This window comes from Silurus meridionalis, chromosome 16 (assembly GCF_014805685.1).
Source record: "Silurus meridionalis isolate SWU-2019-XX chromosome 16, ASM1480568v1, whole genome shotgun sequence".
NCBI classification, from domain to species: Eukaryota; Metazoa; Chordata; class Actinopteri; order Siluriformes; family Siluridae; genus Silurus; species Silurus meridionalis.
Genome location: NC_060899.1, coordinates 11,070,176 through 11,097,177, shown reverse-complemented (window position 1 = coordinate 11,097,177; position 27,002 = coordinate 11,070,176). Strand labels below are relative to the sequence as shown.

The 27,002-nt window shown below is 37.7% G+C and overlaps 1 protein-coding gene across 3 annotated transcripts; it reads left to right on the top strand.

The window, feature by feature from the left end:
* On the top strand, nt 1-26,072 carry nfatc2a (nuclear factor of activated T cells 2a). Of its 3 annotated transcripts, none has more exons than XM_046869866.1 (10): nt 1-428; nt 2,721-3,564; nt 3,835-4,003; nt 8,619-8,821; nt 9,929-10,101; nt 11,385-11,525; nt 16,309-16,364; nt 16,754-16,886; nt 17,080-17,751; nt 23,879-26,072. In XM_046869866.1, the coding sequence occupies exons 1-10, from the start codon at nt 371-373 to the stop codon at nt 23,932-23,934; spliced, it is 2,505 nt and encodes an 834-aa protein (XP_046725822.1). In that variant the 5' UTR covers nt 1-370; the 3' UTR covers nt 23,935-26,072. The 3 variants fall into 3 exon arrangements, with proteins under 3 accessions (XP_046725822.1, XP_046725823.1, XP_046725821.1); XM_046869867.1 differs by lacking the exon at nt 1-428 and adding an exon at nt 925-1,163; XM_046869865.1 differs by lacking the exon at nt 1-428 and adding an exon at nt 1,562-2,002.
* Nucleotides 26,073-27,002: the final 930 nt, after the last annotated feature.

Here is a 27,002-nt window from a genome sequence, read left to right as displayed (position 1 = left end):
CTGTGTGGGCTCCGCAGGAAAAGCCCTGCTGCCTCCGACATGGAGCCGCTCCAGGGTCACCATGGAGAAGCGCATAAACAGGAGGAAACACTGAGGGAATCCCGTTATTTTACAGCATTGGCCCATATTATAAACAGCCCGAGCTGAGAAGGACGGAAGCCGCTCTTGGTCTCTCAGAGTAAATCCTCAGAGCAAGACGGGACACAAGTTTGTTCGCATTACACAGATTTTTTTTTTTACTTTATTTTTTAATGCAAATCAGAGGAATATTTTTTTCTATCGATAAAAAAATGCTCGTAGTTTATAACTAGTTTTTTCAGAATTTTAATTTTTTTTTGTAATTTTTTTTCTGCTTTTTTTTCTTATCCAAATGTTTAAAGAAACCTGGAGACTCGCTCAATACCACACCATGAGGTCCATGGATCAAGGTATGGATGGCGCGTGCTGAAGTTTTGTGATTAACTGGTAATCAACGTATTTGTTTTTTTTTTTATTTCCTGATAATGCCAAAAAAATGATATAGTATCTTGTGTTAAAACACTGAACTATTATCTAATGTCTGGCAGGTTGCATGTCGAGTTTTGCATGCGTGTTCATGAGTAACTTGGTCCACACTACGTCATCGGGGGAATCCGTTGTGCTGCGAGTGTGAACAGGAATCTGCCTCTGCATATCCAGAACATTTACACTTCTGACACCCTTATATAGCCTAGCACTGAACATACACTGGGTTGATTCGAGCTCACACGTGGCTCAGGATTGAACTGCGCTTTATATGCCAAATGCACTGGCATTGAGACACTCGGAGCGTGGGTACGGTCTTGTAAGTGGTGCTACGTGTCAGTAGGTGGTGAGGGAAGCCCGCTGCTTTTATAACGCACGCACGCGCACAGGACGCCCAGGTGCGCACATTTTGCGTTTGCTTATGTGCGTTGCGCTGGCACGAGGACGCGTATTAAAAACTACCTACACAAAACAAACTAACAAAAAAAAAACCCTAACAAAAAATTGCGCCCAGAGAGAAGATTCATGAAGTTTGCTTTTGGATTTGGATCTTTTTTTATTTATTTATTTTTTGCTGTCGCGTCGGAAAGGAGATGCGCTCCTGGGTCCAGGTGCGCTTAAGCGACTCATACTCAAGGAGTAACATGACATGATTGCAGGTAGACATGGACATTGCTTGCTTATTATCGTGCTTCATCTTAGAAAAGCCTCTTGATGCATGGGGCAATCAGTTTGCCAAGACTCGTATCCAAGCAATGTAACCTGATGCTTAGTATTTCGCAAATGAGAAGGTTCTTTATTTAAGAGAAAGTGCATCTGTATAATCTTATAGCACCTTATGGAGCAGACTGGAAAAGCAGGAACAAAGGTTGTGGATTTGCATAACGATTTATTTATGTATGGTATAAAAGCGTGGTAACGCAGATGCAATTTTTTTTAAAGCTGGGTTAAATTGAGGCATTTCTTAATACTCTTTCTTAATGCTCTTTTGGCAATGGTTTGTGTTGAACACTCGGGGGCAGCAGCACTTAGGATCTCGTTAAAATGCATGAAAAAAAAAAAAAAAACAAAAAAAACACAGTCCTCTATCAACAGGAGGCGTTCATTTACCACTTACTGTACCTCCAGTATCCGTATGGTCCTGAACGCACAGCCACGCCCACCCTCTGTATCCTCCGAGGCTCTGAAGGTGAGAGCGGAAGTAACTGTTTCATGCGTTTGCATGGCTGCATCACTTTTACGCACGGAGCGCTTCTAGTTCTTCCTGATCTCCACATATTTGTTTTTCCCAGTTATTATTTTTTAAAATTATTTTATCGTTCAGACTTTGAGGGCAACTTTCAGATAAGGCAGATGAGCTCTCTGTACGAAGATAAGGAGTGCTGTGAGGTAGGGCTCTCTGGAGAGCTCGCTCAAGTCAACTCCGAGGAGTTGGAGTTTGATTACCTGTTTAACTATGAGCCACCTGACAGCAGCTTTCCATCTGGAGATCTTAAAGGTCTGTTTTCTAACTCAGTCTTTTACTGTCGATGGTGTGAGGAAGTGTGTGAGAGTGTGTGGAATAGGTTATTGATGTTTGCTTTGCAGTGCACTGTGCAAGATAACTATGCAACAGCTTTGAGTTTGAGGATTGTCCTTGTAGTTGTGTTCTTTTCTGTTTAGTATGAGATATTGAGCACTGGTATTTATTTTTTAAATCAGTCTGAGATAACCGTGCAATAGGAATGTTTGGAAAACCCCAACATCCGTTCCTCATTTCATTGTTCCCCATTTTATTGTAATTTTTTGAAGCCAGTTACAAAGAAAAGTGTGATTTTGTACTCGGCTGATTTAGATTAGTTCTGCTCTATCACTCTTTTGTGTCTGGATGTTTTCTGAACGTGTTTTATGTCACGATTTCCAGTGTATTTCGATTGCGTATTGTTGCTATGATGATATAAATATGGATTTCCCAATACACAAAATTTTATGGCACCAAAGTTTATTATTACTCATTATAACAAGTAGCTGATTGGTCATTGAGGCGTTTTATTCTTTCTGCTTTTCCATGTCATTTGTTGTATGTTTATTAAAAACAGTAAACCTAAATATCATGTTACAAATTTGTGGGATGTAAAATTGTCCTTTAAGCATTGTCATATGAAATTTTATCTATTTTGTCCAACTTATTAGTAAACCACATTAATGTCCTTTTCTCTATTTTTATTTTTTTTTAGATGACACCGATCTCCCCCTACACTCACACCCTTACCCTTTGGACGAGCCTTCCCCCTACTCTGAAAGCAGCACCGAAGCTCTTTCAGGTTATGAACATTTGGAGCCTAAAAATTACATAGCAAACATACGGTCTCGCTCCCAAGCTGTAAGTCCCAGGATCGAGATCACGCCATCACGCGAGCATCACAGCCATGGGCACAACTCCCTCCATGACCAGCTGGTGAACGCTAGCCCCAGGCCCACTCTCACTGTGCCCGGTTTGGAATGTTCCATCTACCGTGAGCCTCAGTGCCTGAGCCCAGCCAGCAGCAACTCCTCAACCTCGTGGCACTCTGAGACTTACTCGCCCTTCGCATCACCCTGTGTGTCTCCAGGTAGTGGGCAGGCTGTGGCTGGAGAGTTGTGTCCTCGCTTGCAAAATATCCACACAGGCTCCCCTCGAACCAGCCCAGGCACATCCCCTCACACTAGCCTGGCTGAGGACCACTGTTCATCTCCAAGACCCAGTTCTCGCTCCACATCGCCTCAGGGCAAACGCACTTACGACATGTACAGGAACCCAAATCGGTTGCCTCCAGCTCGATCACGAAGTCCTTCGCCATGTGGCTGTCACGATGATCATCGCCCCGGTCCCCATTATGTGTCCAGTGCTGTGCCAGAGGTTGTTAACGGGATGGTGCCTGGCTCAGTACCTTCAAAGATTGTGAGATCCAACCAGCCAGCCTACACTATATACCCAGACGGCCATGGAGAGAGCTACCGGGTGGAGCAAGATTTCAAGACCAAAACAGAACAATTCTTTATTCCAACAACGTGGCAGCAGCTGGTGCCTGGAATCTGCAGGTACATTTCTTCATCAGTGAATATTTCACGATTTCACTCAGTTCACAGTGCATAAGATATTGATCTTCATATTCAGAATGAGACCTACTTAACACATAAACATTAAAGGTAACATGTAGCAACATGTCCCGGGAGACTTTCATGTTGACAAGGCATACATTTCACTTTGACTCATTGCATTTTTTAGACTGGAACCGCATCATTTCAGAAAATTGTCATCTTATGAAGATTTTTTTGGGTGAATAAACTTAGTGTGGCTTTCTTCCGCAGCATCCCTATTGCCTCTCTGCCTCCTCTGGAGTGGCCTCTGCCCAGGCGCACAGACCAGTATGAGCTACATATCGAGGTGCAACCCAAACCACACCACAGGGCACACTACGAGACTGAGGGCAGCCGGGGGGCTGTTAAAGCTCCTACTGGGGGGCATCCTGTGGTCCAGGTGTGCAATTTTATCATTTATTAATAAGGAATGTCATTTCTTGTTATAATAATAATAAAAAAAGCATATTAATAGAATAGCATTTATTGTAGCATCTCCATTTTAATATAATATATATGTAGATTTTTTTAATACAAATAATATTATAGACAACGAGGTGGATCAAAAAAAAAAAAAAAAATATATATATATATATATATATATATATATATATATATATATATATATATATATATATATATTGTATCGATTTACATTACTTTTGGTTTGTTATTCAAGCTGCCATGGACTCCACAAGTTTGTGCAGAATCAAAATCACAATTTTATCTCAACACATGCCATATGACATTTATGTACAAAGCAGATAACATGGTTAATTTCACACGTGTTTATTTTGGGACCTTAATTAAGGACCTAGAATCCTAAAGTAATAAATATTCATATCAGCCCAGACTTTCTATGCTGTTTCAGAATTGTTGCTCCATTCTAAACCGAGGAACACAGTCACAAGCATAATCAACCATGTATGGAATGAAATAAAACTGCTTTAACAGAGAAAGACGTTTGCGAACAAATATAAGAGAGTTTAGGGTTATGGAAACATTGATTTGTCTCAGTGCCCTCTGGTGTATTACGTTATTCAGACGGCATACAGTATGCGGTATCATACAATATGCTGCAGAGACCAGATATGATTCTATATTTTATATAGGGAATTATATAGATCATTACAATATAAAGGTGTAGAATAGTAAAGACAAACAGTACTGAGTGTGTTGAAAGGATGATCTGTACGAGGATATTGTGAATCACAGTCTTGGAATGAGCACAGGACACTGTTTTTTGATTACAACAGCAGTACAATACTTCTTAAGTATAAATCCATAGTATCGAAGTGAATTTATCCACTGGAGCAAGGGGTTGTGAGCATGAATCATTTAGGAAGTGCAAGTTTTTAGTATGAACGCAAAACCATGTAATCTACAGTAGCCAATAAGTAGCTACAAGGGTAGAATTAAACCTTTTTTAATAGCAAAAAATTACAAGATAATATCTTAGCATTTAATCATGACCTACAATAAAACCTATAATGAACTATAATAACCCTAGATACTGAATGAGTGATTATTTGGCATTGAAACTACTGATTTCATAACATACAGTCATAATAACTTACATATCTGTTTCTTTTTCAAATCTCTTAAATCTACCCATCTTTTTTTTTTCCATGCATAGAAACATTTAGAAATTTCACACACTTCTGATGCTACATTCAGGCATGCACTGATAGACCCACTCCGCTATTACATACACAATATTCTTATTGAAAATGTGAATGATCAGTAATGGGGAAGGGAATATGTCATTACGTTGAATGTTGTTCTGTATTGTATAGAGTAGTGTGATCTTTTGTTTTGGCTTTGTTGCAAACATGGCAAGTATTTTAGTGGCTTAGTTTCAAATATTGTTAAAGGTGGTTTATATTGGCACACCAATAATACAATATTGTGACAGTATTGCAAAGCCTACACAATTATTGTGATGTGTAACATTTTATATTTGCCAATAATGATGTTTCATTTTTCACGTCTTTGCTAGCGACTGCAGGGGGTTTATGTTTTTTTACTTTGTGTGTGTGTGTGTGTGTGGTTTGGGAGGGGGGGTGTTTATGTCTATGTTTAATATGGTGAGCACTCTCATCTCACGTGGGATCGTCAAAGTTTGCTCAGTTTTGCTAGAGAATCAAAAGTTTGTGTTGCACACATTGCAAAGTTTTTTGCATTTGATGTAATTTATATTGATTTGTTTCTTTTTTTTTAATTAATACTGAAGTTTATACTTCGTTCTAGCATTGGCGTCATACAGTTAAGGTAGTGAATGTTTGGCTGAAGGTTCTTTCAAGCACAACATGCTATACTTTGGATTATCAAATGGTAATAAGTGACCAGTGTCAAAAAAATCACACGTCTTACTTGTCTTTCAGTCCGACTTGTAGCTTTCTTAAACTGATTGCTCCTCCGCTTGCCTTTTCGTTGACTACAGTGTTAAATCAGGGTTGATTATATTTTCTCATGTGTGCCGTGTGAGTCCTTTTAGTATAAATGCTAATAGTTTAGCCCGTTGTACTTTTGGGGGTTTGGATAATTTTAGTTGCTTCTTCATGCTTTGTGGTTTTTGCACACTTCCTTCCGATGTAGTCCCTTGGTTTGTGTTGAGTGCTGATCTAATTTGTCTTGTTTAGATGTGTTTGTGTTTCACTGTGTGCATGTGTGTGGGTGGATATGTGTGTTACAGTATGAATGTCCTTCTCAGAATTTACATGACTTTCTCTTTGCGATTCTGTATCTCCTGAGCTTGTCGTAATCAGAAATGGAAGGACAAGCTTGCTTCTTTAGATCTGGGGGCGTAAATCTGGCTCGTTCTTCAGCTGGATTTTGCACAGATATACCGATCACTGCTTCAGAGGGCAATACTTATATAAGAATGGTCACACAGTGCAATTTTTTTGGCCAACCATGACATGAATTATGATGCAATGACTGTTCATTAGTGAGTGTGAAAAGTGTAGACACGTATGACTGGATGTTTGTAGACTTGAAAAGGAGAGTGACATGGCTGTGACGATGTTAGTTGTGATTAGTGGTTTGCAGATTGACAACGAGGAATAAATGAACAAGACGTTCTTGCTGCATCTTGAATTTTACAGATACAAACTCATCTATATATAGATCACAGATCTATATCTAGATCACAGATCTATATCTAGATTTTAATGTTATAATGCAGGGGATGAATATTTTCCTGTAACAGCTCAGCTCGGATTGTTGTGCCAGCTATAAAGCAAGTAATAGGCTTGCTAGTATGTCATTTATTTAATAATTTTTTTCCTCTTTCGGCTGCTCCTGTTAAGGGTCGCCACAGAGGACCATCCAATTTCATACCACCCTGTCCTTTAAATCTGCCTCTTTAAAACCATCCACCCGCATGTCTTTCCTAACCACATCTATAAATCTTCTCATTGGCCTTCCTCTGTTCCTCCTGCCTGGTAGCTCCATCCTCAGCATTCTCCTACCGATATACCCCACGTTCCTCCTCTGCACATGACCAAACCACCTCCAAAATGTCTAAACTGCACAGTCCCTCCAATAAACTCATTTGTAATCCTGTCCATCCTCGTAAAATTCTGCATCGCAGAATCTTCACCTCTGACACCTCAAGCCCTCCTCCTGTCTTTTAGCCATTGATATGGTGAGGTTTGCCTTTTAGAGATGTTTATTTTAATGGAACGAATTTCAGCTGACTTCACGACAGATGACTTTCTGGTTGCTCCTTTAAGAGAAAAAAGATGGTGATAATGTAATAGCTGCTTTAATGTAAGTTATAACATGACGTAACTTGTCTCGTGGATGCTGGACGACACGATTTGTAACTCTAAAATGAATATATAAAATGAATCTCTTTTTAAAATTGATATAAATATAGGAATAAAATCCTTCAGGATGTGCTTTTGTGGAAAAGCAAAACTCTCTGCCTATTTATTTGTTGCTTTCAAATGCCTCATATGGGTTTCACATATTAGAGAAGGAAATTGTACACTTCTGGTCAATGCATGAGAGTAGCTTGCACGTTTGATAGAGAATGAAGTATTGAGCAATATCACTTTAAAGTGCACAAGTTGCTTCATATAGCCGTTCTACTCTTGCTGCTTCTGACTTGCGATTATTTTTGCACTGCTGAGTTGTTTTTTTGTATTAGAGCTGGCCATCATAGATGTTTCCTTTGTCACTGAGCGCTGCCAAGCTTTGCATATGAAAATTCCCCTGTTAATCTATCTGTTAAACAGGGACTTTTATATATTGTAAGGAGAGGAGGCATAGAGAACATTTTCATGAGTGTGGTGGATAATTTTTTACAGAAATTTGTCTGAATCTTAGTCTAATACTTCGACCGACTATTTTATTAGCTTGCAATTTGCTGTGCACCGACACAATGTAGTATAAGAATAAACAATTGTTTATTCCTTTGTGGTCACATGACCTGTTCGTTGGATTATTCCAGGTAAAAGTAGTAGTTGTAAGTATAGCAATAGCTTTTAGATCTTTTCCTGAAGAGCTCAATCCTGACCTGTGGATTTCCTGCAGGATTTTAGAGATTAATGTACGGCAAAAAGAAAACATCTGTGGCCTGTAAGACAGTACAGACTCTCCTGGCTCGCATTCAAGCTTGCAGGAGATACAAAATTTTCCAGCAATGGCTCTGTTCAACCATGTGTGCAGCGCTCAGGCTAAATTAGTACACTGGCATGCACGGTGCACTGCAACTCGCTGCTCACTCTGAGGGGGTGTAAAGTCAATCATGTCTGAACATCTGTGCAGCTGAAATCTTTACTTGGTAGTAAAGCTTTTTTTCCTGTAACTCTGTGCTGCTCTTTTATTTAAGTTACGGGCAGGATTGTTAAAAGGTTGCATTGCAGGTAGCTGTAGGCATCAGGCACAACAGGGCAAATGTTTGATCAGTTATTGTTTGCTTTCTTTAAGCTTAATCAAGACATTTTTTGACATATCGGTCCTATAATTATTAAAACTGAAAAATAGTACTTTTTTCACTCCTATAGCTACATGGATACAGAGGGAAAGACCCGCTGGGTCTGCAGATCTTCATAGGTACAGCAGACGAGAGGATCCTGAAGCCGCACGCCTTCTACCAGGTGCACCGAATCACAGGCAAGACCGTGACCACGACCAGTTACGAGAAGACGATCAATAGCACAAAGGTGTTAGAGATCCCTCTAGAGCCAAAGAACAACATGAAAGCAATGTAAGTCAGGTATTTGTATATGATGTTAATTGGGGTACACAGAATTTAGTGCAGTCAATCACTAGCATCTGAACGGTTCCTGTCTAGAGTTTTCTCGATGCCAAAATTCTGTTTTCGATACCAGTACATGAAGGAGTGATAATAACAATTTTTAATAACAAAAACACTGTGACAAAAACTAATCAATCAAAATAGAATAAATGTCCACTGTCACATACCCCAATTTTATATTTTTTAACAAAGAAGAGTTGGATAAGACGACTAAGTAAGTATATCAACATGTATGTTTAAAATATAGTAAACTTCTTCAGAAAGCTGATCATTTGGGACTCTGGAAGCAAATTTCTGTTTTCTAATCATCATACATTCTTAATTATAGAAGTTATTAAGCTAAAAATGGTGCGACTCAAGCAGTAAGTAAAGCTTCAATGAGCAGTGAACTCGAACACCAATATTTTATCATGCTTCTTCAAAAATGAGTTTTGTGACGGCAATCATGAGAAAGTGCCTCACATGCTTCCTGTGACACTACACAGGAAGAGCATTTCATCATGTGCCTGAATTTAATTCTAAATAAATTGTTTAGCCATTTTATCTGTCGAAAAGTAGTAAAGGTTGTTTGCCGGTCAGATTTTATGTCAAGAGAACCTGAAACCTGTTTTTATTATAACATTTATTATCAGGTTTACCACATACAATTAAATTTTTCATTAAAAATTTTTATGTATAAATAGGCAATTTCTTTTTGCATCAAATAATTTGAGTTGTGTTTGCATTTTCAAACATTATGTCTTCAAGCTAAATTGAATCCACCCCAGCATGAAGAAGATCAGAATATCTCTGATCATAACAGGATCATATCTGTGTTATATTTATAATCGTTTATATTTGGAGCATCGAGCAGATGTCCCTTTGCAAAACAAAATAAAAATATTCTCAATATCATAATTTCATACGGTGTAAGAATAGCTTCAAGCTAAAACCCCATTTAAGGGAAGTCAAAAGTTAATAGAGCGTGAGAAAAAAAACACAAATTAAATATTGCTTAAAAAAAAAAAGTATGATTTTTGTGAATGATCGATGCCATTCTCAATGACTTCTCCATAGAATCGACTGCGCTGGGATTCTAAAGCTCAGGAACGCTGATATCGAGCTGCGGAAAGGCGAGACAGACATTGGGCGGAAGAATACTCGTGTGCGTCTGGTGTTCCGCATCCACATTCCTCAGCCAGGGGGTCAATATGTGTCCCTCCAAGTGGCCTCTCATCCTATCGAGTGCTGTGAGTGAAATGGCTAAACGAAAAACCATATTTGTAGCATTCATTGAGATGTATTAATGTTAACCGCACCGCTGGAGTAGCAATGTGCCTGTTCATACACTAGGCTTCTGTGCTTTGAAATGCTGTAAAAAAGTATTAGCATGGAAAGTTCATTTTCAGGAAAATATTTACTTTGCTATCCTAGACTTGTGTGTATTCCGTTAGACACATATATACCCCTTGAAATGTGTTATTTTGTTGTTTCCAGTATCCTGTGTTAGTGAGGAACAGACAGGATCTGGTTAGTGTATTTCCTCCTCGGTTAGGCGTTCTTTGTTTTTGTTGGATCTGATGCGGAGTAGACAGAAAAACAAAATCTCATAGGTACGCCTTATGGGCACTACTTAAAAAAAGGATATATAAAAATACGTATTTGTTGCCCTCTGCTTTCATTTACTTACAGAAAAAAATAGAGGAAGAGAGGGACAGTAACACAGCAGAAAGAGGATGCAAAACCCATGCCTTATGAATAGGACATGACCCAGATAACGCAATCTGCTGTTTGCACAGTCTCCTGCGGCAGACCAGCCATCGCTGCCTTATTTAGGAAGCCATTTTTTCTAAGTATTATTCACCTGACTGACCCAGATCATAGTGTGCCTCGCACATCTGTCCAAAGGTCAACAAATTGGCTTCAACGGATATTGAATTTCGGAGTTGGGAGATGATAAGCCAGTAGAAGCTGCTTCATGGTTGCATAGTTCCTGCAGTGAACAGCTTTGCTTTTGTAACTGGACAAATAACAGCAGGTTGCCACAGCTAGGAGAAATTGGTAGCCTGTGAACACAACCGGATCTTGACACGCTTGCAGAAGTGATGCGTGCGTTGTGGTTGCCATAGTGCTGAAATATTGTTTAGTTTTGCATCAGTTGAGACTTCCTTCTAGTACCGTTCCCAATAGCACCAGTCTGCTTTGTGCTGTCATTCATTAATGACTGGTTGATGTATGAAACTTCAGTCAGAAACTATTGGTAACAGATCAGTAACAAAATTGTGACAAAACAGGGGTCCTGAAATGAACCTTTATTCACCAAATGCAGACCCAGCTTATACAGACTTCACTAAGATTCTTTGAACTCTTGTCTCCACAAAATACAATCATCTTGAGGGTTTCTTTTGTTTAAAGGTTCTTTGAATAGGTACTACAAAAAAAGGAATGCAAGAGCTGCCCATCACTACTTACAGGTTAAAACATTAAATAGAAAAACAACATTTCTCATAGCATCATCCAAATGTCTCCACAGCCCAAAGATCTGCACACGAGCTGCCCATGGTGGAGAAGCAGGACATGGACAGCTGTTCAGTGCTTGGAGGACAGCAGATGATTCTGACTGGGCAGAATTTCAGTGCTGACTCCAAAGTTATTTTTACTGAGAAGAACCATGGTGAGTAGCAGTTCCAAGTAGAAATTTGACTGGATTTCACCTCAAAACACCTTAATTAAAGTGTTTGGAATTTTGAACTCTTCAAATGAATGTACAGGCTAGCCCAGTTTTTTTTTTTTTTTTTGTTTTTTTGTTTTTTTTTGTGAAAGAACGACTTTTTTTTCATTTTCTTTTATTTGTATGCCGCTATAATAATAGACATTGTCCCAAAGCCTAAATGAGCACTATAAATGAGTTCCTATAAGTTTTTCCCTAATCAGTAAGCCTGCGGTGTCATAGAAAATAGAAAAACTCTTGAGATGGTATGTGGAAGAAACCTTTAGAGGAACCAGACTCAAAAGGAAACCCATCCTCATTTGAGTGACACTACATATCTGTTCACTATAGTTGCATCATTCACTGATGAATGCAATACAGTTACTACTAATTATAGTCCAAATCCACACTTTTTAGTGTTACAAAAGTGCAGATTATTTCACAAGGACATATGTCATATTTAAATCATATACATATGCTGTTTCTCCATCACTGAACATTTAAAGGCGCTGAATCAGAATCAGAATATTTTTTTAATCCCATAGGGAAATTGTTTAATGAAGTCATAGATGGAGTTGATGTTTTATCTATAATGATCATAGATGTTGTGCTAATTCTTGAGTTGCGCAAGAGCTCCTGGTCACACAACTCCAACATGACTGTGTAAGATTGTAGAAATGACATTACATGTAAGACATTACTCATAATCATACACTCTGGTGCTCATGATATTTTTTATATTTTATAGTGTTTGTAATGTTTTAATATATTTATAATAACACTTTTGGTGTCACCGAAATGAGAATGGGTTCCCCTTTTGCGTCTGGCTCCTCTCAAGGTTTCTTCCTCATACCATCTAATAAAGTTTTTCCTTGCCACAGTTGCCTAATGCTTGCTCATGAGGGATGAATACATATTGATTCAAATATATAAAGTGAATATGATAATTCGATATTATATAATGTCCATTGTTAAAAGCACTTTAGAAATAAAAAATTGCATTTAACTGAATTGCAGTAGTCACACTGTAGCGCATCAGTTCAACAGAAAACAGTTACTAACATTTAGTTATTTTTTGGGGAAAAAACCCTGCTCTGTGGAGCTCTGTCTTTACTACAAGAAGGTGACAAATCAAAGGGGAAAAAAAACTGTAGCTCTTTATGCCATTTTCTTTGGGTTTCTTTAGAGGAATTAGTCCCTTCAAATGGTGGTTTGTTCTCTCACGGCACACTGAAATCCAGAATGCTATTTTTTATTTAATTTGTCACCCATCTATAGAGTTAAAAGTAGAAGTAGCTACATACGGATAGTAGCTTTATTAAATCATACATCATCTGCATTTTCAATGGAAGACATACTTTTACAAGAAGATATGGGATCAAAATGTATACAAAAATGCTGCTTATAATGATATTATTGGTATTACTGTTTAACATTGTACACTCATTAAAATACACAGTACAGCAGCAGCCTTGCGTCACTGCTACACACCTCAAACTCAAAAGTGTTTTCAATGGGATTGAACTTTTGAACAGGAACATAATTAAAACAAGTGTTAAAACCTACCAAGGTTTCTAATTTCCAATTATTAATCACAGTCACCACTATTACAAAAACAAATTCTTATGCTTGCCCTCGAGCTGAGTTTCACATATCAGTGTGCAGGAATGACATTTGATTTGTGACCTTTTCTAATCTTCCTCACTCACATTTGCATGACATTTAGCATTTAGATTTCTGATATAATGCAGCGTTGTGCTAAAACAGGGCTCAAAAAGTCTGTTTAAACTGTAATGAATATTCAATGTGTTGCAGCCGATCAATTAATCTATCAATAAATAACTATCCAACTAGGCTCATGAACTGTTTTTCATTATAAGAGAAGGTGGTCATGAGTGATGGCGTTTGTTATCTGCAGGTGCCACTGTTATTGTGCGCACATGTTGGTCCATCATGCATGATTTGCTTTGGCTATAAGAAGCAGATGGATTATTGAATGCTGCTTTGTGCTTCTTTTAGTTCTCAAAGCTTTAGACAGGGTGATAGTGGCAGCTGTTTTAAATAAAAATGACGGACAAAACCAGTCAATTTAAGTGTATTATTCCTAAAACTGTTATTGAGGGGAAATTATGAATTTCTCCATCATACAATGCTGATTTTGTTGTTGCATATTTTTTTTTTACATGTATTACTCATAGCTTGTTGTTTGTTTTCCCTCAAAAAATCCAAAATTTGCTGCCTGGTGTATCCAAGGTACATCGTCTAGTTTATGTTTGTTGTCTGGCTTATGACTAGATTTTGTTTATGGTTCTCTGAGGTTGCAGGTCTATGGTAAGGTGCTCAGTCTGTCGGTGTATAGCTGTGACTCAGAGAATCCAGAGGGCGTCTGTTTAACACAAGGGCAGCTTTGAGACTCTTAGACATGAAATCCTCTAGGGTCTGCTTCAACAGGAACTCTTTCACTCTGATGTATACTCGCTCACTCGTTCGCTCACTCACACAACAAAATAGTGTCTGGGGTTCCCTCCTGCATAATTCTGCTGTACTGTAATGGCTCATTTTGGAGAAAACGAAGACTCAAGGAGGGATTGCCTTTGTTTTGGAGGGTTTCTCCAGATGACAAAATGCTCTGGAACAGTATGCCTCTGAAATCCCCCTGAATGGGAGACAGCTGTTTTTGGCTAGCACATTTTTTGGACTTCTACTGATGTAGCTGTATTCAGTGAGCTAGGGACTATGCCAGAACTGGGCTTCCTTCCCTGAAAAACCTCCATGCTGCATTATATTAGAGGGAAAAAAAAGAGCTTCTGTCATAGGAGCTTTTCAACACACTGCAAACAAACAAAAAAACGCTAAGAAAAAAGCGGTCCTCACCTGTTGTGCGTGAAATGGAGCAAGTTGATCATAAAACCAATCTTGAGAAGTTGAATTAATCTGCCAACATCTGTGGAATCCCCCCTGTCTCCTGCTGACTCATTTGAGCCATGTGCGTCTCAATTTCAATCATAGACGGGGTTTCCCAGAATCTGAGAACAAAAATGCAAAACTGATTCCTGCCTAATAAATAATCCTATTGGAATGTGGTTGATCTTTTTTTTTTAGGGCTTTTTAAAATCATTGATTCAAACTTACACTCTTTTTTTTTTGTAAAAATTAGGCTCCCTAGCGTTCTTTTTCCAACTTGCTGAATAATGCAATTAGAATTCACTTGTTCTCTATCTTCCAGTGAACTAGACATGTTAGAGGAAACGGTTGAGTTTGGAGATAAGATCTCCCAATGCCATTTCTATTGTGTTGGGCATATGAAGTAGGTGTCAATGTAAGCTGTAGTACTGAAAGACAAATGAAACAAAAAACTAATATAACCTGCATTGACCTGTCATAACAAAGATTAGGAGTTAACTAAATCATCATAAGTAACATGTTAATGTTTTGTGTGTCTTTTTTAATATAAAGGTTATTTAGACATGAGCAAACCTGTTGGCCTGTATTTAACCATACTGCCGAAACTACATTTTATATATATACAGGTATCTAGCTATAAAGTGTCTTTGTTGTACAGGACACACTGGTCAAGGTAAAAAACAGATGAACAGGTTTACCTCAGCAAGCTTATTTACATACAGGTAACACATTTTCAGAAAAAAAGTGAGTCTATTATGCTACAGGTTGATTTTATAGTCGTAATTTGGATTTAGTTTTTATTTAGACGGAAGAATAATGGACTTCTGATTAAACACTTTTCATCTCCTGTGGTAAAACTTTTCTATCCTTATGGTATTGAAGCGTCTCCTCCAGTAGGATTTCATGATTTATCTATGGTGCATCAGATACATCATACCATATGCTATGGTCATTACATAGACCAGATCACCAACTGATAGAACGGTGTTCATCCCTCTAGTACAATTTTAGGCTTAAAAGTAAATCCAGGACCCTCTTTAGTTGGCTCTTGGTGGCTAACTGAGACACTATATCAAATATTTTTCCATTTATTTTTTGTTTTTTCTATGTACATCTTCTGGGGTGGTCAGGGATGGGAAGTAATTAAATACAAATAATTAGATACTGTATTTAAGTAGATTTTTCTGGTGACTTTTTACTTTCAATCATAAAATTTCTAACACAAAATCTGTACTCTCTACTTCTTATATGTTCCAACCAGGCTCGTTTCTTTACTTTTAATCTATTTGGTGACATGATCAACATTTTTTCTTTTCATTGCACACCGTTTTCAGCCCATCAACCTATTTCTTGTCATTGCTCAGCTTTTTTAATCTACCACTGGTGTATCATTTACTATCTATCACGCACCAAAAACTTAGGCTAGCCTACGAAGCTAACAATAAGCAAGGTAGAAGGCAACAATAAGCATGGGACTGACGTGGATGAGACAGAGGGAGTCAGCGATGTAAAAATGACTGAGAACAGAGACATTCCTGATCACCTGACCATTTTTATATTAATGTATTAATATGATGTGAGGTCCAGTTACCAGCGTGACACTAAAACAGATAGTAGCAGCTACTTAAGTACAAGTCAGAGCTTCTTTATTTTAACTTGAATGAAAAAGTGTAGTTAGTACTTCAACTTTTACCAGAGTCTTTTAAAACACAAGAATCTGTACTTCTACTTGAGTGAAGGATATATGTACTTTTGTCACCTCTGGTAGTGGGTAATCTTTTTCTGAAACCAAGCTTAATCAAACTTTTGCTTCCTTTCTTGTTTCTGTTTAATTGATTTCTAGATGGACAGCAAATTTGGGAGTTGGAAGCCACAGTTGACAAAGACAAAAGCCAGGCAGTAAGTTCAGTGAATATTGAAAATATTACTTTATACAAACATTGCATGTAAAACTTAATAACTGACTGTTGTCTGTGACTTAGTTAATAATTTGCTTGATATTTCAATATATCTAAAAGTCACATGAGTGGGCGAAATAATGTAGAGCCTGTATAAAAATCACTGAACCATGTCAAATAGCAATCCTCACAATGTACATGTGTAAATGTGCATAGTTGAGTCTAGAATAATAAAATATTACAGCTTATATCCAATTTTTACACTTTTGCTCAGGCCTGCTCAAGGCATCGGAGAAGAATGCATAACCCTGTCAGAAACAGTTGAACACTGTCTATAATCAAATGACTCTTTACATGAATCACTAAGCAAATACCTTCTCTCTTTCTCAGAGCATGCTGTTTATTGAAGTTCCTCCTTATAGAGACCCAACCATCTGTCATCCTGCTAAGGTGAACTTCTATGTGATCAATGGGAAGCGGAAACGCAGTCAGCCTCAGCACTTCACTTATACACATCTGCCAGGTACTCTGCTCAAGTCAAGTATCTTTAATTTGCAGATACTTTGCACTGCACCAAGTATGTGAAGTTATCAGATGCACATGCTAAATCTACATACTACACAATGATAGACTAGTTTACAGATAGATATTTGTATTTATATTGTAGGACATATTTTAAAGTAAAAAAAAAATTGCTTCTATATTATGTTCCACAGTTTCTTCTATCAAAACAGAACCACTGGATGAATATGAATCTGGACATATCGGATATATGATGTCCCAGACTTTAGGAGTTTCCCCACACTCCTATTATCTAAGCTCGGATAATGGCTTGCTCCCCAACATGACTTCCTGCCACCAGAACCATTCTGGAATCTCCTCTTCAGAACCCTGCTTTCAGCAGCACATTGTGTATCCCCGTGCTGAAAAGAACATAGGGCCCAGCTTGTACATCCAAACAGGAGTCATGGTGCCTGAAGCCCATCGTTCTGTCCTGGTCCATACTGGTTCCCCAGCCAAGTCTTCTCATTTGGTTGGTCAGCACCCCGTCATCCAGTTTTCCCCCACCAACCAAAATTTGTTAAGAGGTGAAAATATAACTCCACCAGGCCAGAAACATCAAAACCTCTACTGCGAGGGATATAGCCCTCAAGGAACTCAGACAGCAGTGGCTTCACGTTCAGCTGCTGCAGCACAAGCCCCCCAAACCCAGCAGTACCCCACCATTATTCAACAGCAGCCCTACACAAATAGGATTCCAAAGGACAGGTCCCCTCCTGGGGAAGTCAGTCCACAAAGATGTTCTTCTGCTGAAGAACAGAGAGCTTCTCTTCCTGGGCGAGTCACTGTCAAACAGGAGAATCTGGACCAGGCCTACCTGGATGATGGTAAGTCTGTTTGCCATGTTGACTTGAGTCGTTAGGCAACCATTATTTGTACGTTTTCACTAATTGTGTGGATTATGATTGTTGTTACACTACTACCAGGAATCCTAACGGTTCTACTCAGGGTTGATTGTGTGGTATACGTTGCTGGCATGAACATCTACATCTGGCTGAGGTCAGACAATTTCAGCAGTGAAACAATAGCAGGAAACATGCATGTCACATTTCTGAGTGTCTGTTCTTTGTTTTGCACACATGCCTATATATCTGATACACACAATCCAGGATGAAGTTTCCATTAGCCCCAGGGACAGATTAGTCCTGGGCCCCTAAATAGCCACTAAATATCCATTACGAGTAGAATTTTCTTGCTTTAATCATAAAAAAAATCATTCACAAATTGGACAAATTCCAATCCTGACTCAATAGCTAGAGCTGAAAGCAGGATGGCAGCAGGGTGACTTCTTTGGTCCATTTTATTTCATCTTTTTTTGTAATGAACCTATTTCAGAAAACACTTAACACTTGTTAATGTACTTGTTTTAGTGGAAACAGTTGGAGCCAAACTGAATGACATTTTTTAAATATATTCCAGATTCAGTAATTTTTTTTTCACTTATTTATTTTGTGTTCTGTTACTGTAACTTGTTCATGTTGATAGCTTTTTTTGCATGATGGCACGTGTCCAACAGGCCCTGCCAGTAATTAGTCACAGATTATACCTAATTACTGTACATTTATTGTGAAAGCTCACTTGATATGTAATTAACTACTAATAAGAGTCTGTGGTGGTTACTGTAAAAGATACAAAAAGCCAACATTTTTGTGACATTGTTATGGTGGCTTTTCTGTAGTAGAGTAAGTAATGGAAGCCTTTTCAACCTTGGGTACCCCAAAAGTAAAAAAAAAAAAAACAGCTGAGGATTTCTTGGATATGTTGATGTTGTTATGATGTGCAAAACAAGTTCTATGGCAACCATTGTTGAGCAGTGGAATGGACCGCCTGGCAGAGCTGAGGAAAGCCTCTTTGTTTGTTATACTTGGCCAGGGCTTCCCCTTGGCCATACACCCCTCAGTTCTGCAGGGGAACCCACGAGAACATTTTTTCCACTGAACGTGCTCCTGCCAATGTGGCATGCAGAATTCCTATTTGCAGCTGCTGTGCTCCTCCAGAAAAGCCAGCAGCGTCAGTAAGATAGCGATTGTTTCAAACTCTGCAGGAAAAAGCACAAATGGAAAATATGAAGTCGATTAGGAAAAAGGGGGACTTCAGATAGAACTTCTTCTGGATGGCCAAATAATATTTCCCTTAGTGAACAGCAACAGAGCTCTCGTTGCCACATTAAGGGCCAGTTACTATAAGAGGAACACCCCATAGTTTGCTGTTTTTATTATGAAGCGTTGGCCAGGGAACCAAGTACTTCAAGGGTCCAGTGTCTTTTGTTTACTCACCATGATTTCATGTATGGTATAAGCGGGTCTTGAATTGGGAATAATAGGGGTTCGAATTATATAATCTTTTTCAGATATGCCATGAGCCACTATTCAGGGGATTCCCTTGTCACTTAAACTCAATGCTCATTACAGTGGGTGGTAGTCGCGGGATTATTTGTAAATAGGCTTTCACTGTCACACTGTCCTCTGTACAGAGTAGCAGTTACTATATGGGAAAGGTCTGGGTCTCAAGGCACAGGAAGGACGAGAACTGAAAAAAGTCCCCTTTCTGCCAGAGCAGAGGTGTCAAGGTATTGGTTCCACCTACAAACATTTAACTCTTTGATGTCCTCCAATGCCTTCAAACAAACTCACTTTTCGTATGAGTCATCCAGGGCGTCTTTCTCATTGCTCATTCTGTTAGCGGCTTTGCTAAGGGGTGTGCGGGCTTCTGAGGTTGTCTCTGATAATGAAACTTCTGCAGAAACTGTCAGGATTCATACTTCACTTTGTGCAAAGGAGATTAGCAGATCTTTCTGATAAAGTCCACCATACTTTAAAATCCTTTTTCCTCATATTGTCCTACATACTGTTTATAGCTACTGTTAAACCAGGGGTTTCACATTATTAGCTGAAATTGAAAGAAATTGACTTTAGGTACTTTTCGCTTTTTTTAAAAAAAATTTTAAGATCACCTTTATATCCGTGTACATGAGTGAGGGAAATAAATTAACCTTACTCTTTTTTTTTGTAAAAGGCTTTGCCGACTGAAATCTAACCCTGGAATAAAAAGGGGTAACATTATTCCAGATTGAGAATGTGGTCATTCAGATAGACCATCTAAGTGGTGTACATTAGCTGAGGGTCATTTAAATACTTCACAGACTGGATTTAACCTTCAACACCTAACGCTAACTCAAATGTAATGTAGAAAAAAGTTTTCTCAGTGAGAGGTGGTACAGATAACAAACATTCATTTTGGAATAAAACACCAAACAGCATTTATACACAAATATATGCATAATACCCTTATCATACAGAATGTGGGCAGTCGGGGAAAAACAGCCAGATGTCAATGTGGTTGAAAAAGCAAAAAATTGTTTATTCCCGCAAAGATCATGCTGGACAGTGAGACCGTTTAGCCCTTTCAGAGGTTAAAACTATAAGTCTAGACAAAGAGCTCTAAAAAGTAAGACATTAAATGCCACTTTTTATATTAGTTGCTGGATAGTTAGAAACATGCTATTAGTAAACATGTGACACAAAATACATAAGTCAGTGATGAACCATTAAATGCAGTATTGCCTGTTTTCACTTTTGTGTTAAAATAAACTATGTCCAAAAACTAAACAAAAATAATACTATATTACAAGTTAGTAAAACATCATGGAAGGGGTTTTCAACAGCTGTTACATACATTGAATTATATTTTTTATTGAATTTGGTGGTTAAATGAACTAAGATTATTTAAAGAAGCAAAGCCTAATGGACAGATTCGTGGTTTCGTTTTTTCCTGTTTGTCTCTGTCACTTCTCTGCGGCTTTGTTTTGTGTTTATGGTTGTTCAGGTTCCCCTCAGTTCACCCTCACATACATGCAGTTACTTTCTTTAATAAACTATCGTGAACACGTCATGTCTCACTAGTTTAAACAAACCCAGAGATCTTGAGAAAGTCTTTTTTTCTTTCTTTACTGAGTGGACTGAGGTTGTCCCTATGAGCTACCTTCTCTCCACTTTTACCACAAAATTTGTTAATGAACCTCTGCACAAGGTAGATTAAGAAAATCAAGGTTCATAATAAAATAGTTATTTGGGAATAATATTCAGCAAGTCATTTACTTTTATATTCATATTAAAGACTGAGAATGAACTACACTAAGTTTTTATACATAAGAGATGTCGGTTTGCTGTCGTCATTGGATGTCCACTTTTGGTCCTCAGCAGTTCCGGTCATTTTGAGTTTGTTAATAAGTTTAGCAGGAGTGGCATGTGTGATGTGCTTACCATGTTTCCTGTTAAAAAATGGATATGGGTTAGGGTTTAGGTAACTGCCTAAGGGTTACAGTGACTGCCTGACCTCAATAATATTCTTGTGGTTGAATGGGCAAATCGCTCTAAGCCATGCCGTAGAATCTAGTGTAAACCTATTTTGCCTTTTAGAATAGTGGAGGTTATTAAGGATGTAGGTATCCACAGACTTTTGTCATATAGTGTGCGGTATTTGAGAGTTGTTTTATGCGCAAAAATCATAGATTTGGTTTTTAGATCCTTAGAACCTTATTGAAAACCATATTGCTTTTAAAAGTCAACTTCTAACCAATACCCTCAGAAACACTGTCCCATTTGGTGCCATTTAACTGTATATTTTTGCATCTTTAGTATTTGTCTCTTCGAAATAGAAAGGTGCAAGTAATAAGGTACCCTCAAAGCTTCAAAAATATGTACCTAACATATTACATATACATAAATATATGTATATGTAATATTATGTACCTTGAATCTTTTTTAAAGGTGTGCTACTGTCCAGGTTCCAGGTGCAGGATACATATTAAAGATACTGAGGTTACCCCCTGGCAGTCCTCCAGCTTTAGTTCTTTTTTTTTTTGTAAATGTTAGTAACTATGACCCTGACTACAATTGTTATGCAGGTTTCTTCCTTATCTACTGATTATGACACGAATTTGACTATCTGTCTTACTTATGTGACCTAATTTAGGACAGTGCTAAATATTGAAAATGGTTAAATATCAAGACCACCATGTAGACACTCACCACAAGACATCCAGTGTGTCAAAAAAGAGCTTTCACTTTCACTCATCACTTCATGATTGCCTGACAGATGTTGCTGTTTAGTAGTGTGGTAGGCATTTGATGTGCACATGGATAAACATTACTCATTATGTAAAATTCAATGTTTGTAGATTATCCATAAACATACGCCAGTTCTGCCTTCTGCTTTATATACAGTCCACTTGTTTACCTTCTATTAAATATTCAAATTCGCCATCAATAATTAGACAGACACGTCAGCTGGTTGGGCGTAAGCGTCACGTTTGTGTTTTACAATGTCTATGGCAACACCGTAGTTTATTTTTTTTGTGCTGTGAAAAGAGAACCGATGCATGAATCCTATTTAGTGTGGGCTGTGGCCCCACGCTGGTAAAAGCACAGGCCTTTGTATTGTGCTGCAGTTCCTGGTGGGCAGAACATTGGCAGAGCACTGTTACAAAAGTTGGCATGAAAAGTAGAAGGATATATTGAGGTTGATCTTAAAGAAAAAATAGACAATATGGTGTCAGTTTTATGTTTTTTTCCCCCCTCAATTCTTATGTTCATTGTTCATATTCAAATTCTGAAACACTGGTTGTAGGTCAAAGAGTCGGATGTGGTGAACTTTACACTATGTCATAGTGTCTATGAGTGCTTTTAATAATAATCATCATTAGCATAAAGCCGTCCTCTTCTGGGTGACACGAAATATTACAATTATTCCTCTTCTACAGACTCTAAAGTGTTGGATGGAGAATATTCATTCTAATAGTAATGTCTGCAGGATCCAGGTGAGATTATCTACTGAAACAAGGTGGAGGTTTGGGCATGATCCTATTTTTTTGGAAGTGTATTCAATTCATTTTTATTTGTATAGCACTTTTAACAATGAACATTGTCTCAAAGCAGCTTTACACAGATAATGTGGTGATTAAAAGTGAATATGTTCTTTATAAGAATTCATTAGGAGCAGCCTGTAGGAGCATCAAAACGCGATTCACAAGCGTAGAAAGCTTCTAATAGAAGCAGAGCGTCAGAATGAATCAGACAGGTCCAGAGGCTGAGAGAAGTCACAGCAGTGGAAGTGTGTCAGGCTGAAGGAGTACAGTAGACAGAAAAGGGATTATTATGTATCCCTTTATCCTGTTTTTTTTTTTTTTAAATCATGTACATTGTAAAAGTGGGAAACAGACAATCTTTATTGACAGTGTCATACTTCATAACCTGAAGGGGTTGTTATAGTGATGTTTTATTATATTATGTCAACTGGATTCTTAGGTCAATTTTAATAGAAAATTAGTTCTGGCAGTGGAAAGTTGACTTTTTTCATTCAATTTATTTATTTATTTGTTGTTTTATTCAGCATGTCTTACATCCAGTTATATTCCCAGATTTCACCTTGCAGCACTTCACAGCTGTTAGATTATAACAGTTAGTTAAAGACTGTTTCTCTGCTGCTACTCCTGTGTCAGGATTATGCAAAGCACCTCATATACCTTGCTGCTATTCTTAGCGAAGCAGAAGCTGTAAAAGTTTCCATGTATGTCCTCCTGTTAGTGAGGTTAATGGAACAAGTGAAAATGGAGCTTCACTGGCTGAGCTTAGGCAATGTCACATTTGAATGGTGTGCTCCCTCTTGTGGCCAATTCATGTCAATACAGATTTAGATAAGCTTATTTATTATTATGAGGTCCATGTTCATTCATTCATTCATTCATTCATTTATTAAGATGCAAGTTTATCCAGAAGCAAATAGATGTTACATGTGGGGAAACATTTTTACTAAATAAATTGATTATTATGTATGCTTCATTTTTAATAGAAGGGAATTTGTGATTTAACACTAATCATAATGGGTCTCTTGAGCAATGACATGAATGCATAAGTTCAGAAAGTAACCCCTTTCTTGTCTCTTTCTCTTCCTCAGTTAATGAGATCATAAGAAAGGATCTGACAGGAGTGCACGGCCGAGGACAGACATAAAGGAACGGATGTCGCAGGAAGTGTGTGCGACTTGCAGTAGTGCCTTCTTCTTCCTGGAGCGCTTTGCAGTTTTCAGGCACTGTCACCAGCACCCACTTGGATTTTTTTTCCAGTTTGCAATATTTTTGACCTCAGAACCTTTTGACGGCAAGCAGATTATGCTTCATAGCCCAGGCAAACAAATCTCTTCCAAACCTTTTTATAGCAAAAGTGTGTTTATTTTCAAAGAAACCAGCAGTAACTGCTCATGAAATAGACTTCGTTCGCCAGGTGTTAAAAAATTTATTCTTCCATGTTTTCTTGTCTTCATAGCTCACTTTTAGTTTAGTTACATTTGGAAGAACTGCTTTATTTCGAAAGGCTGCCAAAACTTCAAAATCTTTGCACGTCAATGGAAAAGAAAATCAGACTGAGATTTTTCGAGACGGTTAGACAGCTTCTATTTACATGTGATACTTTAGATAATGAGCTCATTAAGAGATAAATTGCAGACGATACTTTTTTGATAAATTTACAAATTTTTATGAAAAGCTTCAATTTATATATAGGTATTGAATTACAAATAAATGCACTGCTCTCACAGAGAATTTGAATGCGAAGTGTGCACATCCTGTCAGTGAATTATATTAACTTGTATATAGTTTCACTCAAAAATTGGATTTCTATTGACAAGATGTAATTAGATTTTTTTTTTTTTTTACACCATTTGTACATTTTCTTCTAATGCTTTAGCCTCTATAGTAGTCGAGTGGATACTGTACATCTACACACTCCAAACTCTAGAAGAAAAACTGAAGAGATGAATTGATTTGTTTAGTTTTTTTCTCTTGCAAACTATGTAACGATGTCTTGTGCATTTAGCTATGAAGCTGTAAGCAAAATGTTTGTAAGCAGTTTACAGATGAGCAGAACAAAGTATTCCCAGTTTCATATCTCACAGAGCCGAACGTGCCTTGCACTACATTCAGACTCAACATCATCTAGGGTTACTTCAGTTCATCTTGTGCATTGTATTTTTCTTATTGTTACTGCTACGTCACCCTTTTAAAATATTTTTATACTGCTATTTACAACAGTTTTATAAAAAAAAAAAAAAAAAGCCCTGGCTTGCACATGAAGTTTCCTTGTTATGAATCTTTTTTTTATATATATCTTTTTACTAACTTCTTGTATGAATATTGTGTTTCATCTCAGAGTTGGTTTTTGCCATAAAATAATATGCTGAGCATATGGTATGACAGTTTTAACTGATTTTTATCATCGAAATTCAAGAGTATATCGATGTCTCTTTTTATTGATGTCATCATATTTAGTAACCAAAAAAAGATATTTTCGAAGGAATATATTAGATGTAAAATTCAATGTATGTCTGTCGAGAGCAATTTTGTGTATCCATTGTGTATCCATTTTTGGCAGAATAATTTCTTCGCTGTTTAATTATATATACAGACAGGTGACAGGGTAATTCCATGAGGAGACGTTTCAGTCCTGATGGGAGTGGTGTCTTCCTGCAGAGCACAAACACTTGCTGAATGGTTTCATGAGAATGAAATAAATTTGAAATCCCAGCCTAGTCGCTCACCTATGAGAAATTTTGGACTGGACATTTTGGTTCGACAAGGCTTTTCACCACCGTCATCTCAACATCACTTTTTTAGTAAACCTTTTCACCCGTCTGTATGCGTAAAATAAATATATCAATACTGTAACCATTATCTAATCATGGTGCTCATAACATCATGGCAAACCCCGAATTGATGACTTTAATTTGAACTGTAAATATGCTTTGCCTACTCTGCTACTTTCTAGGACTAGTCAATGGGAAGGAGAGCAACAAATTTTTATCTTTCGAGACAAATCATTTCCTTTCGAACCAAATCAGCTGGTTCCTTCCCATTTATCCTCGTGTAACCATGGTCATAATAATAATATATGAACTGCAAAATAGGTAGGCTGTTTTTATTAGATTAATATAAGATCATGTTGAATATTTGCCAAAGAGAAGCTTATATATCTTTTGTAAGCCTCATGTAAAAGCTTTGTACCTGCCAGTTTCAGTTAATCCTGTCATGTGGTGAATGTTTAATAGTTGATGTCTTGTCAAGAGAATAAGCAATTAAACTGTTTGAAAAGTTTTAGTGTTTGTAATTGACTCAGTTGATCGATTATCTTGGTCTTGTGTGTGTGTGTGTGTGTGTGTGTGTGTGTGTGTGTGTGTGTGTGTGTGTGTGTGTAGGTGAGTGAGAGAGAGAGAGAGAGAGAGAAGAACCCACATGAACCCACTGTTCCGGATGTCTCTCTGAATGACATCACTTCTGTCATACATATAATGCTGGAGCTCTAATGCTTTGTTGCATTTGTGATATGAAGATTCATGTCAATTTAATCGGGCAAATTGTGTTACTGTCATTACATAAAATCAAGACCGGACACAGGAGTTAGTCATGGGACTTGGTGCCAAGAAATTCACTCATTTTATATATTAAATGCCTTCATTCATGTGAAATAAAAAATAAATATAATTTTAAAAAGGACATGCTAAATTGGTTATTTTTGCCTGAACATTTACAAGGAAAAACTTAAACTCAGCAAAACTCAAGTATAGGTTTGTATTTTATTAAAATAAGTTGAAGCAAAACAAACCTGCAGGATCAGATATTATTAAAAAACCATAAACGGACATGATTTCAGGTGACCAGCAAACAGGCAGAGACAGTGCAGGGAGAACTATATAATGATTGGAAAGCCTTTGCAAGATGCTGTTTAGAACGTAATGGAGTGTATCAGCTGAAATGAAGTTAGGCTTAGAATCATGGGTAATGGATAGACACACATGAATAGGCACAGATGCTGCTTTGGAGTAGGAAAAGATCTACATCAACCAACTGGGTAGCTCCTTATGCTTATCAGTCACATGTTGCATTGGAACAAGCTGTACATCATTTTTGCATCACAGACAAAACTATATGTTGCATTACTTAGAAGCAAGAATATACACTGGATACTGTATTTAGGTCTCTTGACTATTCCTAATTGGATACAAACTGGATACCCTGGGCCAGTGGGAT